The sequence below is a fragment of the Dasypus novemcinctus genome, chromosome 15 (assembly GCF_030445035.2).
Source record: "Dasypus novemcinctus isolate mDasNov1 chromosome 15, mDasNov1.1.hap2, whole genome shotgun sequence".
Lineage (NCBI taxonomy): Eukaryota > Metazoa > Chordata > Mammalia > Cingulata > Dasypodidae > Dasypus > Dasypus novemcinctus.
The window spans coordinates 88,005,819-88,021,347 of NC_080687.1; the positions used below are offsets into that span (position 1 = coordinate 88,005,819).

At 36.6% G+C, this 15,529-nt stretch overlaps 1 protein-coding gene across 2 annotated transcripts in view; it reads left to right on the forward strand.

Annotated features, from left to right (window-relative positions):
* NAA16 (N-alpha-acetyltransferase 16, NatA auxiliary subunit) overlaps nucleotides 1-15,529 on the forward strand; it is a 59,979-nt gene that overhangs the window by 29,095 nt on the left and 15,355 nt on the right. For both annotated transcript variants that reach the window (XM_058276627.1, XM_058276626.1), the window contains one exon: nucleotides 14,904-14,976. In XM_058276627.1, the coding sequence (XP_058132610.1) occupies nucleotides 14,904-14,976 (73 nt within the window). The remainder of the gene's footprint in view (nucleotides 1-14,903; nucleotides 14,977-15,529) is intronic.

Consider the following 15,529-nt stretch of genomic DNA (forward strand, 5'->3'; position numbering starts at 1 on the left):
TTGCCATACCTGTCCATCACAGCAGCTTGCTGTCTTGCTCATCTTTTCCAGGAGGCATAAGGAACTGAACCTGGGACCTTCCATGTGGTAGGCAGGAGCTCAGTCTCTTGAGCCATATCCACTTCCCACCAACAACTTTTTTAGGTTGATGCATGGCAAAATTCTTCTCTCTCACTCTTTCTGGCAAGGGTGACAGAGCAGAAGGACAAGATAAAATGTTGTAAATAATGAAGTTCTTATGTCTGTCAATTAGAATACACTTTTTAAAAAATTTTATTTTATTTTTTATTTTTTATTTATTTCCCTTTTCCCCTTCCCCCTCCCCAGTTGTCTGCTTTGTGTGTCCATTTGTTGTGTGTTCTTCTGTGACCATTTCTATCCTTAGCAGCAGCACCGGGTCTGTTTGTTGCAGCATCCTGTTGTGTCAGCTCTCCATGTGTGCGACGCCATTCTTGGGCAGGCTGCACTTTCTTTCGCTCTGGGCGGCTCTCCTTACGGGGAGTGGGGCTCCCCTACGTGGGGGGCACCCCTGCATGGCATGGGACTCCTTGCGCGCATCAGCACTGTGCATGGGCCAGATCCACATGGGTCAAGGAGGCCCAGGGTTTGAACTGCGGACCTCCCATGTGGTAGGCAGATGCCCTATCCATTGGGCCTAATCCGCTTCCCTAGAATACACTTTTATAACATGATCTTGCTGTAACTACTGACTACAGCAGTCTTTAAATAATTTACTTTCAGGCTATCTCTGAGCTTTCACAGGCTCTTTGTTTTTGTTTTTTAAAGATTTATTTTTATTTAATTTTTAAAAAAATTTATTTCTCTCCCCTTCCCCCACCCCAGTTGTCTGCTCTCTGTGTCCATTTGCTGTGTGTTCTCTGTCTGCTTGTATTCTTGTCAGCAGCACCAGGAATCTGTGTCTCTTTTTGTTGCGTCATCTTGCTGTGTCAGCTCTCTGTGTGTGCAGTGCCTCTCCTGGGCAGGCTGCACTTTTTTCATGCGGGGCGGCTCTCCTTAGGGGGCGCACTCCTTGCACGTGGGGCTCCCCTACGTGTGGGACACCCCTGCATGGCATGGCACTTCTTGCGCACAACAGCACTGCGTGTGGGCCAGCTCACCATAAGGGTCAGGAGGCCCTGGGTTTGAACCCAGGTCCTCTCATGTGGTAGGCAGATGCCCTATCAGTTGAGCCAAATCTGCTTCACTCTGTTTTTTCACAAGGAGCTTAGATGTTTTTTCTTTTAAAGTCCTTCCTAATACTGATCTAAAATTATCATCATAAACGTGTTAAGCATTTGTTAGTACTTTATATAAAGCTTGGAAACTTTTTAAAAAGGCTCTGAGGATGCATTAATTATATAGGAACCTTTGACTTCTCTTCAGTGTTGATTTTTCCAGCAAGCAACAGAAATATTTACCAAGTGCTTTTTTAAAAAAAAGATTTATTTTATTTATTTATTTATCCCACCCCCTCGTTGTTTATACTTGCTGTGTCTGTTCATCATCTTTGTTTCTTTCTTTTTCTTTTTCTTCTTTATTTTCTTTTAAATGTTACATTCAAAAAATATGAGGTCCCCATATACCACCCACCCCCCATCTTTGTTTCTTTAGGAGGTGCACCGGGAACTGAATCTATGATCTCTGATGTGGGAGTCATCTAATCGCTTAAGCCACCTCCATTCCCTGCTTTTGTTGGGTCCTTCATTATGTTTTTCCTCTTGTATCTCTTGTTGCATCATTTTGTTGTGTCAGCTTGCTGTGCCTGCCCATCGCACCAGCTCACTGTCTTTAGGAGGCACTGGGAACCAAACCACCTGTGTGGTAGGTGGGAGCCCAGTCACCTGAGCCACATCTGCTTTCCAACCAAGCGCTTTTGAGAAATAAACCAAACTATAGAAAATTGAGTTCAAGTTATCAGAATTTAGTATAGGGAGAAAAAAAGTATGGGATATGCTTCTCAGTAATTTTTGGCCATAGTATTCGGCCACATATATATGTGATTACTCATAAGGGCATTTAAATGTTTGCATATTTCTAACCAATAGTCTTGTTTTTAACATCTTAACTTTTGGGAGGATTTCAAGAAGGGGATCAATTACTGTTTTGTAACCTCCCAAGTCTTAAAGAATAATCCGTGTCAGGTAGAATCCACATCAGGGTGCATCAAAATGAAAATAGCTTTTGAATTTAGCTCAAGATTTACAATTGTAAAAAAGTATTTTTAAAATGTCTCCAAAATTTAATTTTTTTATTGGCAACAGAGCTGGGTAGAATGGAAAGCTGTAAGTATAAAACAGGTTCCAAAATTTACAAAAAAAATTTTTTAAGCTTAAAAGACTAGTATTGAAAACTGTGCTAGATTTCAGTTTTAGGTAAAACACATTAGATATTTGAAATGGCAATCACTTTACTAATGTCAGTGAGCTTTTGGAAATTAAACCAACCTTTGAACAAGGATTTTGGATATAGATTTTACTTTACTGTTGCATTTATATACATAATCATAGTATGATTACATCCAGGTGAATAGGATGGTGGCTATTGTGTTTTAGAAACTGGAGCTTGTGTTTTAGTTTTTAAATGATATAGAAAAAAAATATGCCAGTCTTAGTTTGTGTCTGCGTAAATGTTATTTGTTTCAGAAATGTGAAAACCACAATGCTAAATCACTCACTCCAATAATGTATTTTAGTGGCATCCATAGTATATATATATAAACATTTCTTTCTTAATTTTCATTAAGATTGCAAACTTTCAACTCTGTAACCTTGTCTTAGGTCTTTATCTCAATATAGGTGATTTTTTTCCTCAGTATTTTCTCTGTAACTTATTACTTACCTTTTTTTAAGTAATCTCTTTTTCTTTCAGGGAAATTAAAATATTATGAATCTTAGAACTAGAAGAAAACTTAAGATTTGGTATATAATTTAAATCTTTTTAAGATTAAAAACCAAACATTTTAGATTGTTGTAGACAACATAGATTCCAACATCTTTCATGCTTTGCTGAAATAATATCATTTTTACTGAAGATAATGGTAAGAATATTTGTACTGTATTTTGTGTGGCTATCACCTCATTGTAAATATTAATTTTATGTGGGTGATATCACTTTAAAATGTACTGGTGAACATTTTAGAAAGTCAGCCCCTACTTTTAAAAATAATTGATATCCTTGAAGTGCAAGGCTGTTTTCATCTGTAATGTCTTTTTGTCTTATACTGTAATCTCTCATGTATTATAGTAAAACATTTTATTATGGATAGAGTCTTGTGATCTCTTGTTTACAGTTTTATATTATGAATTTTTTTCTAAGTATGAACCTTATCTAGTAATTAGGATTGGATCTCAGGACCCTTCTGTTCCAGTAATGGATTTCATATAATAAAATACTGTGTTCCAGAATTTGGCATTACAAAAAGATTATAGTTTTTAAGAAGCCAAAATTAGAAACGGCCAAATAACCAGCATTGTATTCAGAGCATATCTAGCAGTTTAGTGAGAGAAAGGTTTTATATGCATGCTCACATGCTGGTGTTCAAATCATAATGCCAACAAATAATTTCTGTAATGTTCATAGATAAGATGCCCAGTGGGGCAGCAAATCAGGTGTTTGACCAACTGTTTCATATGGCACACAACCAATCTATATTAGCTTTTGCAGATTGATAAGATTTACAAGAAATTTTTCTCTTTTGTTTCCTCTTGGCATTTGTACAAGTTTGTTGCACACTGTCCCATCAGCTTCCAATTTTCCAAACAGTAAAAGTGCTTGAAAACTTGGTGCAAAATTTTTTCTTTTCTTTTTATTTAGGAGGTACTAGGAATTGAGCCCAGGACCTTGTACATGGGAAGCAGGAGCTCAACCACTGAGCTACACTTGCTCCTCCAAAATTTTAAAAATAATATTTATCATAAAATTACTAAAAATACAATAGAGAAAATTTGGAAAAAGGACAAAAGATATCTAAAAGAAGGGACGGAAAACCAAAGAAAACTCATTCATAATGGCAAGGCATCCTGTGTTCATAGATAAGACTTAATATGTAATGTCAGTAATACTAAGAGCAATTGTAATACCTGTCAAAATCCCAACAGCCCTTTATTTTTAGAAAGGGAAAAGCCAGTACTCAAGTTCGTATAGAACTACAAGGGACCCCAAATGGCCAAATTCATATTGCAAATGAAGAACAAGGCTGCGGAGAACTCATTCTTCCTGATTTCAAAACTTCTGACAAAGCTACAGTAATCAAAACATTGTGGGAAGCAGATTTAGCTAATGGATAGAGCATTCACCTACCACATGGGAGGTCCAGGGTTCAAACCCAGGGCTTCCTGACCCATGTGGTGAGCTGGCCCACACGCAGTGCTGATGCATGCAAGGAGGGCCGAAAAAAGTGCAGCCTGTCCAGGAGTGGCACCGCACACATGGAGAGCTGATGCAGCAAGGTGACACAACAAAAAGAGACACAGATTTCTGACAAGAATGCAAGCGGACAAAGAACACACAGTGAATGGACACAGAGAGCAGACAACGGGGGTGGGGGGAAAGGAGAGAAATAAATTTTAAAAAACGATAAAACAAAGAAAATGTAGTGATGGTATAAAGCTAGACAGACTAATGGAATAGAATTGTGAGTTTAGAAATAATACCCATACGTGAGTGGCTGCATCTGATTTTTTGACAAGGATGCCGAGTACATTACTTGGGGAAACAATAGCTTCCAATAAATGGTGCTAGGAAAACTGGATGTCCACTTCTAAAAGAATGAAGTTAAAGAACAGCTCCAACTCAACAATAGAAAAAATGACACAATTAAAAAATGGGCCAAGGACTTGACATTTCTCCAAAGAAGACATGCAAATGGCCGATTAAGCACATGAAAAAATGCTCAACCTCATTGGTCATCAGGGAAATGCAAATCTACACTGTGATAAAATACCACTTCACACCACTAGGATGTCTAATCATAATGCTGGCATTATGATTTAGAAAACAAAAGCCAAATAACTGTTGGTGAAAATGTGGAGAAATTTGAACTCTTACACATTTTTGGTGGTGGTGTAAAATGGTACAACCTCTGGAAATCAGTTTGGTGGTTCCTCAGAAGGTTGAACATAGAATTGCCATATGACTCAGCAATCCCACTTCTTGTTAGACCCAAAAGAATTGAAAACAGAGACTTGAACACATATTTGTACACCAATGTTTACAACAGCATTATTCACAGTATCCAAAAGGTAGAAGCAAGACAAGTGTGCACCACTGGGTGAATGGCTAAATAAAATGTACATACACACAATGAAATATTCAGCCATAAAACGAGATGAAGTTCTTATACATGCAATGACATAAATGAACTTTGAGGACATCCTGTTGAGCAAAATAAGCCAGACATAAAAGGACAAATATTTTATGGCCTCATTTATATGAAATACCAAGAATAAGCAAATTTCATTGAAACACATTAGAATACAGGTTACCAATGCCTAGTTGGGTTAGATGTGCAGGGAGTGAAGGGTAAATAGGTGCAGAGTTTCTGTTTGCAGCAAAGAAAAAGTTAGTTGATGGGAGCACAATATTGTCTTCTTTTCACAAAATTTTGGCTTTTCCCCCTAGCAATCATAAGGATTTACTATGTTGTATAGTCTTTACCATCTTGCTTTTTAATACCCCCATTTTGTTTATCTAAGTTTTCACTATTAAAGACTATAAATAACTTTGTACACATAGCTCTGCTTGCTTCTCCAAAATTCCTAGAATGAATTAATGGGTAAAAGGTATAACCATTTTTGTGGTTCTTGATAGACACTAATAAATTGGTTTACCTAAGGTTGTAAACACCAGTTTTTATTGCTACCAACAATGTGTGTGAAAGGTTCACAGAACCCTTGACAGCATCGGTTATTGTTAAATATTCTTGTCTGTGATTGCATTTCTAGGGGAATTTTTTTTTTAAACAGAGCAGTGAAAAGTTCTAATATAAACAGATTTGTCAATCTTTATTTATGTTGTGGAAGTTCATCAGTTGTTTCTAAGCTTGGAAAATAACCTTCCTCTAGATTCCCTCCCCCCCGCCCCCGAGGGTTACTTTGCAATGTTTAGAAACATTTTTTTCCCCTTCCAAAATGTAGTAGTTTACTGATGTAGTTTTTGATAATACAACTTCAGCATAGTAGAGATTGCTTATATTTCATGTTTTTTTGTGTGTTTGGGGGGTCGGGGATTGAACTCTGGACCTCGTACCTCGAAAGTTGGCACTCGACCATTGAGTCACATTGCCTCCCCAGAGTTGGTTTTTTCGTTTGTTTGCTTGTTGTTTGTTGATTTGTTTTCAGGAGGCATGGGGGACCATATAGGAATCAGGCACTCAGCCACTTGAGTCACATCCCCTCCTGATGTTTTGATTAGATGGAAACAGTTTTGATTTTCTGCACTTGAGGGTGGGTGGTTGTGCTGCTGGCATTAATATTGAGAAGATGCCAGCAGTGCTGCTAAACAGCCTTTAATGCAGCTTCTTACACAACTAAGAATTCCACTTTTGACATGTTGGGCTAGATAATTCTTTGTTGTAGGGAGCTTTCCTGTGCATTTTAGGATGTTTAGCAGCTTGCCCGGCCTCTACCCACTAGATGCCAGTAGTATCCCTCCAGTTTTGTTTTGTTTTGTTTTTTTAACTGGTGTAATGACTTTATCGAGATGTAATTCACATATCATATAAGTCATCCATTTAAAGTGTGCAATTTAATGGTTTTTACTATATTCACAGAATTGTGCAACCCTCACCATAGTCTAATTAGAAAATTTTAATCATCTAAAGAAACTGTACTCTTCAGGTATCACTCTGTAACTTCCATGCCCCCAGCCCTAGGCAGCCACTGGTCTTTATATTCCAAGTTCATTGGCATATTCTGTGGAATGTACAGAATCATTTAGCTCTTGTCACTGGAAAACACTGATCGGTTCTTGTGGGGGGTGGTGAATATCTTGGATTTTGATCCTGGAATATATTGCCTGTACAATGCCTTTTGGTTCTTCCTTTATCTTCTGCTAACTCAAGCCAGCTATCAAATTGAGTAAAGACCTGTCTGCTGTCTTTACTGCCATTGTGGGGGGAAAATAATGCTAAAAAACATAGGTTATTGTCAATATTTTAATATCAGGCCTTCACAGCTGTGGCCAAATAAAATGATTTCATATTAAATAAATGCTTCATTTCATTTATTTTGAAAAACTGTGATGTTTCAGACGATGATGTAGGTAAATAATTAGCATGGAAAACAAGAGTTTGATTTGTATTTTAGGGCAATACAAAGAATTTTTTCCCCTTAGATGCTGTAAGTAATAGAGAAGAAGGGCTTACCTTAAGCATATTTGTGATAATTGTGGATTTTTTCACTAAAAGGAAAAGAATGAGCCCAGCCAGGCTACATTTTATCATTTCTTAATGCATTGTTTGCAGTGTCTGGGAACTACTCTGGTTTTATTTATATTGCGACACTCTGATAAAACAATTAACGGTAATTGTAATGAATTAGCTTTTTTACTTAAGTTTTGTTTTGGAGGAGGAAAACAAACACAAGTCCTCTTCCATCTAGCAAGGCATCCTAGTGTAGTATAATATCTACCAACATTCAGTTTATCCCTTTGTGATTTTTTTTCCCTATTTAGGTACCACCCATAGTGTTACTTATTATATACTTTTTGTTAAATTTGTTCCCTTCTTTGTTTTTAGTGAAAATCATGAATTTGTGCTAGTATATATGTTTTTATAAAACATTAAAATATAATTTTAAAAAGTTCATTTGAGGAGCTAACTAGAATCTCATGTTCTAGCATACACTTTAGGAAATATGGGTATAGTTAAAAGAGCATTTGCTTTTGAATCCTGGTTCCATTGCTTATATACTTGAGCAGCTGCCTCAGTCTGTTAATGCATCATAAATTCAGGGAAAATAAAACTTAAAGGATTGATGTGTGTTTTAATTAAATAATAAAAGTTTGTAAAGACATGGTGTGGAGAACATGGTTACAATATTTCACAGCACATCCCTACAGAAAAAGCAGGTGGAGGATAAAAAGTTTGTAACTTATTTCCATTTCATTGGTATTATGCTTGGATAATGTAGCACCTTTGGAATCATAATTGTCACTACTAATTGTGCATTAATTGGAAATTAATCCAACAGTTTCCATGCTTGTTGATAAACTGTTATGCTTAATTTTCCAATTTGGGTTAAAAAAAGGAAGTTGCAGTGATTTTTCATGTTTCAGTAACAATTAAACCTCTGATTTGTATCCATATTGTGAAAAACTATCAGGTTTGGTATTGTGGGATTTTGTCTTTAAAGTTAATAAAGAATTCTTTTAACTCTCACATACAGGAAAAGCTGGTCAAGAGCAGTACTTTGGAAAATTATCTATAGTAGTTAAAATATTTGCCCTGGTTAGATTTTGTTAATGAAAATTTGCTTCAAATCTGATCATACATAACTGCATTAGAAGAAATTGCTTAAATCACAAAATGCTGGTTGAATTTGGAAATTCTTTCAATTTAAAAAAAATTTACCTATATAAGATGTCCATTTTGAAGCTTTTAAGTTTTCGGTGCACTCTTGATTTTAAACTGGCAATGGCTTAATGTTATCAAGAAGAATGGCCATTATATATTAAAGTTATACAAGAAAGGAGGTGAATATACTTTCTAATTGAGATAGAATTGGTATGTAAACTTGAGTGAAATGGGTGCTTTTTATGTTAGTGGAAAACTCCTCTAAAGTTTTAAACTAACTTTCATAAACAAAAACGGGAAAATTATCACTCAGCTACTGAGTTAAAAGTGACTATAATATAATCTTCTGAGATTCGGGAAATACCTTAATGAACCAGGAAGGCCAGTGGTCTTCATTTATTTTTAATTAGGAAATTATATATGGACTTTATATTATCTTAACTTGATGTTCCTTGAATAAAATCTTGTTTTGAAACTCCGAAGCAGAGACCTATTTGTTCAGTAGTATTTATACTCCCCTCTGGAAAAGTGTGTGTGCCTTCATTATACGTTTTACGCAACTAAAGAGTAGCACCAGCGCACTTGACTGGTAGTTAATGATGGGTAAGATCTCCAGAGCGAGACAACCTAAGACAGGCATAGTCACCTTGGTGCTCATTCAACCGCCTAATACTTCTTAAAAAACAAAAACAGGGGAATTGTGAGTGAGCTGCAGGCGCCACTCCTTAAAGATGGCGCTGATCCTCGCAGTAAACAACTGTGAGCCACTCCTAATTCTTCCCCAGCCCTCAGCAACAAGATCCCATGAGCCAACCAGCCTTGCTGAATTAGCATAACCAATCAGGTGCTTGCATGACGACTAGCTTCCCCCTGGCCATCCATAAAAGTTGTTGCACTTCTTCAGTAAACTAGACCTGCGTCACCAGCCTGCATCTCCAGAGCAGTTACTGTGTGTTGTCTTGCTCTGTTCGTCCTTACCTCTTCGGGAGCAGAGCCACTGGACAGCACCGCAACAGTGCTTGATTTAGGAATTAAAACTAATTTCTTTAAAAACCTGTTATTCTCTAGATGCGCAAAGGCAAAACTTGTTTAAAAACTGTTCTCGCTTTAGTTTCTACAACTGCCAGTAGATGGCATTGTAAATTCGTGCAAATGTATTTGTCTCTGTAAGTGGAACAACCTGAGTACTGAATCTCTAAAGCTGGTAGAAGGTTTTTGAGTTGTAGATCTTCTAAAAGAGTTTGATGGTTGTGGTCTTGGCAGTGGTGGGTTTAACAAGTCTATTACCTTTATGTTTTCTATATAAAAAAATATTTTTGCAGCATTTTAGATCAGTGGCTCTTAAACTCTAGTGTATAACATACTTATCTCAAGAGTTTGTCAAAAACAGATTTGCTACACCCAGAACTTCTGATTCTTCTGAGTCTGCAGTATGGCCCAAGAATTTGCACCTTTTAGTTATAGGCTGATGCTAAGGCTGATACAGTTTGATATTAATGGTCTGGACCTCATACTTTCAGAAACACTGGGTTTTTTGTTGTTTTGTTTTTATTAGAGAAATTGTAGGTTTACAGAAAAATCATGCAGAAAATAGTCTCACATCTCCCCCCATCTTAAACACCTTGCATTAGTGTGGCACATTTGTTAAATTGATGAAAAAATATTATAATTTTACTATTAGCTATAGTCCATGGTTTACATTAGGGTTCCCTGTTTGTGTTGTAAAGTCCTGTTTGTTTGTTTTAAAATTTTTATTCTAGTAACATATATGACCTAAAATTTCCTCTTTAATCACATTCAAATATATAGTGCCGTGCTAATTACATTCATGATGTGCTACCATCACCTCCATCCATTACCAAAACTTTTCTATTATCCAAATAGAAACCCTGTACAATGTGAGCATTAACTCCACGTTCTCTGTCCCCACCCTAGCCCTTAGTTACCTATATTCTAGTTTCTGATTCCATGGATTTGCCTACTCATTATTTCATATCAGGAACTATTATTTTTAAACAATCTTTGTTTCAAAAGTCTTATTTTTAAAACAATACAGCATTTAGGTTGTATTACATAATCTGAAAAGAATGGGCCCATTTTCAACCACTGATTTACTTAATCTTATTTTTGTCTAGTATGTATCTATACTTACATGTTTTAGTGTAGTCATAGTATGTGGTTTTTAAAAATGTGCTGTTTTTCTATTTGCTTACACATTTTTTTCCACTTTAATGTTTAGTCTCATCAGTTTCCCTGCTGTCTTTCTAGTATAACTCTAAAAGAATTATGTCATAGTGATGTAATATCACATCAGAGAGATATTGCATAAACCTGAGAATGTTTTGCTTTTTTTTTTTTTTTTTTTACATTAATGGGGAGATGGTCAGTAGCTTCATGGATACTGTACCCTGTGACTTTGTGGGATGGGTTCTAGTTTGAATTCAAAATACAGCTTTATCTTACCCCTCTTTATTACAGGGAATGCATGAAGAGGTTTCTTTTATAGCCATATATACCAAAATTTGTTTAGATTCATGATACATGGTGTGCTTTTTAGTGGCAGTGAAATCATGGTAAATTTATTGGTTTGTAAAGAGGCCTAAGGAAAGAAAATAGGTGTTTTCTTAAAGTCTCAAGTACCAGATTTCACAAATGTGTAAGCAGTGAAGTGTTTCAGACCTGGTTTTAGTACTTGGTAGCTAAGAAAGTTTGGATGGTTGAGTCCTGTTTAGATACTTTAGGTTAATTTATATTTTTAGATGTTTTAATTAGAATAAATGCAAATGAAATCTAGTAATACTCTTTTTTAAAAATCCAGTTTCATTTATGCTATCAGGAAACAGACCTAAAAAGCCTACTCATGATTTATCAGTAGCATAGAAACAATAATTCATGGAAAAGTTATAATTGAATTAAGTATAGATTCCAACTTTCTGCCTTTTACTAGGTCTGCTAACAATAATAGGCAAAACGGTCATTTTTCACGTCACTTATACCTTTTCATACCTTTTTCATTTATTGTTAAAAGTGCTAACATGATTCATAAACTTAATAAGCCCCTTTTGTTAAGTTTGTTTGCCTGTTTTTAGATTGTTGTAATAAATATTTAAAAGCATTGAAAAGGGAGAGAGAAGTTTATTTAATGGCATAATTAGTTCATAGCACTTGATATCTGATTAGTGATCATAATGTGTAAATAGCCCTGAAACATAGGTAGTTTCAAGACTTCCTGAGGAGAGACTGGTTGATAGACCGGTATTTTACCTTATTACACTCCTACAAAGGAAAACCAAAGCAAAATTTCCATGAGTTTCAACAACTCTTAAGATTCTTGGAAACTCAGTTTAGAAATGTGCATGTGTAAGTATGTTTGCTTAATGCCACATCAGTATCTCATAAAATCTTTCCTTTTTTTCCCTCTCTTACATACTACCCCCCACCTCATTTTCTTTCTTTTTGTTTTTGAGATACTTGGGGCAGGGAATTGAACCCGGGACCTTGTGTGTAGAAAGCTGGCGCTCAACCACTGAGCCACATCAGCCTCCCTGAGTTGACTTTTTTGTTGTTGTGGTGGTGGTGGTTTGTTCTTGTTTATTCAGAAGATGGGATACTGAACCCGGGACCTCCCATGTGGAAAGCAGGCGCTTAACTGCTTGAGCCACATTTGCTTCCCTGAAACTTTTTTTTTTTTTTTTTTTGAGATACTGTGGCCAGGGATTGTACAGTGTGCAGGAAGCTGGTGCTCAACCACTAAGCCACACTGGCTCCCTGTGCCTCAGTTTCAGTGTTCTTTTTTTAATGTTTACCTCCCCAGTTTAGATGCACTTAGTGTACCTGGTGTGTTTTCCATGATCTGGCTTACCTATGTGCACTCCTTAATGGTTTGTACACTCAGACTGATTGGGGAAAGGATGCTATCCAGATTCAGTCCCTAGTCTTAAGTTACTCCTCTGAGTGAAGGAGAATTGCCCTTTAGTTACAAAGGTGCCCTATTTACTGATGGTATAGCAGCATAGGTAAAAGCTAAACTTTGGAGCCATGTTGCTTGGGTTTAAATTCTGGCGCCACATACTTTCAGCTTATTTTTGTTTTCTTTTTACCTGTAAAATGGAGTTAATAATAGTACACACCTCTTGGGGTTGTTTTGAGGCTAAGTTCCTAGAACAGTGCCTAGTACATAATGAATGTTATAGAGAGTTGATTTTTATTTTAACCATTACTAAAATATGTGTAAAGAAAGCACTTGTGATAGCTGCTGGTATGTTTTTGTTGCTTTTCATCTGTCTGGTTTGTTCCTTTTGTCTCTGGGTATTAGTAGCATCCCATGTTTTTAAACTTGGGATACTAAAAATGACCATTTACTCTCCTGGTTAAAATAATATCATATTTGCCAGGCAAATTAAAAGTTGTAGGGTAACAGGTATTGCTCAGTGGTTGAGCACCTGGTTCCCATGTACAGGGTTCGCTCTCCAGTACCTCCTTTTAAAAAAAAATTGTAATGGTTTTCCTTTACTTTTAGCCCTTTTTTTTTTAAGATTTATTTTATTTATTTATCTCCCTTCCCCCCTCTGCCCCCACCCCAGTTGTCTGTTCTCTGTGTCCATTTGCTGCATGTTCTTCTTTTTGTCCGCGTCTGTTGTTGTCAGCAGCATGATAATTTGTTTCTTTTTGTTGTGTCATATTGCCGTGTCACCTCTCCATGTGTGTGACGCCATTCCTGGGCAGGATGCACTTTTTTTCATGCTGGGTGGCTCTCCTTATGGGGCACACTTCTTGCACGTGGGGCTTCTCTACACAGGGAACACCCCTGCGTGGCACAGCACTCCTTGCACGCATCAGCACTGTGTGTGGGCCAGCTCCACACAGAGTTTGAACCGTGGACCTCCCATGTGGTAGATGAATGCCCTATCTACTGGGCCAAGTCCGCTTCCCCCCCCTTTTTTTTGAAGTTCACAAAAACAGTAATATTTTTTCAACTCGTTAACAATTAAGATCCATAGGCATTAAAACCAATACACAAGCTGGTTTTTCTTCTCCTGTCTTTAAATTTATTTTAAAGAAAAAATTTTTTTTTTTATTTCCTTTTTTCATTTATTTCTCTCCTCCCTCCCCATTGTTTGAGTTCGCTGTCTGCTCTCTCTGTCCAGTCACTGTGTTTTCTTCTGTGTCCGCTTGTCTTCTCTTTAGGTGGCACTGGGAACCAATCCTGGGACCTTCTGAAATGGGAGAGAGGCGCTCAGTTGCTTGCACCACCTCAGCTCCGTTGGTCTGCTGTGTCTCTTTTTGTTGTATCATCTTGTTGCACCAGCTTTCCATGCGGGTCAGCACTCCTGTGTGGGCCAGCTTATATTCACCAGGAGGCCCTGGGAATCAAACCTCGGATCTCCCATATGGTAGATGGCAGCCCAATCGCTTGAGCCACATCTGCTTTCCTTCTGTCTTTTTTAGTTCTTCTATCTTCATTTGGCACTTGCCAAACATCCCGCATTTATAACCTTGTTTATAATACTTCAGTCCTATCTGAACATAGCTTTGAAGTGCAGATCTGTTTAGCAAAATGATAGTAGAAACAAAGATGGTCTAATCATAAGTTAGAAGTTTATGTCACATTGTCTTCTATCACCTCTGTATAATTTGAATAATTTCATTTGACTTTTTTTTAATCCCCCCCTTGCAACTTGCTTGCTATCTGTTCTCTGTGTCCATTCCCTGAGTGTTCTGCTTTTTTTTTTTTTTTCTTGTCTCACTTTTTGTTGCGTCACCTTGCTGAGTCGGCACTCTGTGGCACTTTTGGGCCAGTGGCTCTCTGCAGCGTGCGAGCAAGCCTACCTTCACAAGGAGGCCCCAGGATGTGAACCCAGGGCCTTCCATATGGTAGATGGGAGCCATATGATTGAGTCACAGCCACTTCCCTGTAATGATTGTGTTTTTAGAAAATTTGAATATTTGAATATTTATGTATCTGTTTCTCGCAGGTATCAGTTTATATAATGACTTTACAACTGCCTTATATAACATCAGAAAGCTAAAAGACAAATACATTAACTGTACTTAAACAAATGTGTTTATTGGCCAAAAAAATAAATTTTCTAGTACTTAGTGTTAGTTTGTCCTTTAAAACCTCAGGCTGCTTATTGAAATGAAAAAATGAGATTCTCTTTTACTGTTAATAAAGACACGAGTGCATTTTCTGTTGTTTTTTTCCCCTACTTTCTCCCATATTAGGAAATGTTCATGTTGGAGGAAAAAGCAAAGACTCTAATAGTAGTTTAGTTAATTTATAATTCTGAAATCAGCTCTGTAATGTTTTCTAAACTTGAATGTTTTTCACAATAAGCAAAAATGAAATTAACAAAGCATTTTTAAATCTTAAACTGTGTTTCTTTAATAGGTTTCTGTAATCCAAGAACTTGTTACTAATTATGAAGCCTCCCTTAAAACATGTGACGTTTTTAGTCCTTATGGTAAGTTTAAATTAGATTGCATTCAAGAATTTGATTACTTACATCAATCCATTTTAATCTCTTAGAGTAATTATACATTTACATGAATGTTTATTAAATAGCTTTTGAATTAGTGAATGAGAGTACATTCACTTTTATTAAAATTTTTCTTGTGGTATGGGAGTTAACCCTATTTTAATATGATGAAACTGGCTTGGGAAATTCAATCACTTGTCCAGGATCATGCAGTTTGTTTGTAGGAGAATTGGAACCTATTTTTCCTGAGCCCCTAATTCTCTGCTCTTTCTACTGTTTCATTACTTTGTATTTTTGGTCCTTTTTTCCTCTGGTTGTAGGGGCATTTATAATCAGGCAACTTAGTTTAAGTAAAAACTCTAGAATGCTTTCAACCATTACTCCTGGTAACTCTAGTCTGGGTTCTTCATTGCCTTTTGATTTAGTTTTTTAAAAAATCATAATAAAATAACATAATGTACACAGAAGTAAGTAGAATAATGAACCCTTGTATTCTCATTACCCAGCTTCTACTGTTACCAAAATTTTGCCAGTTGTA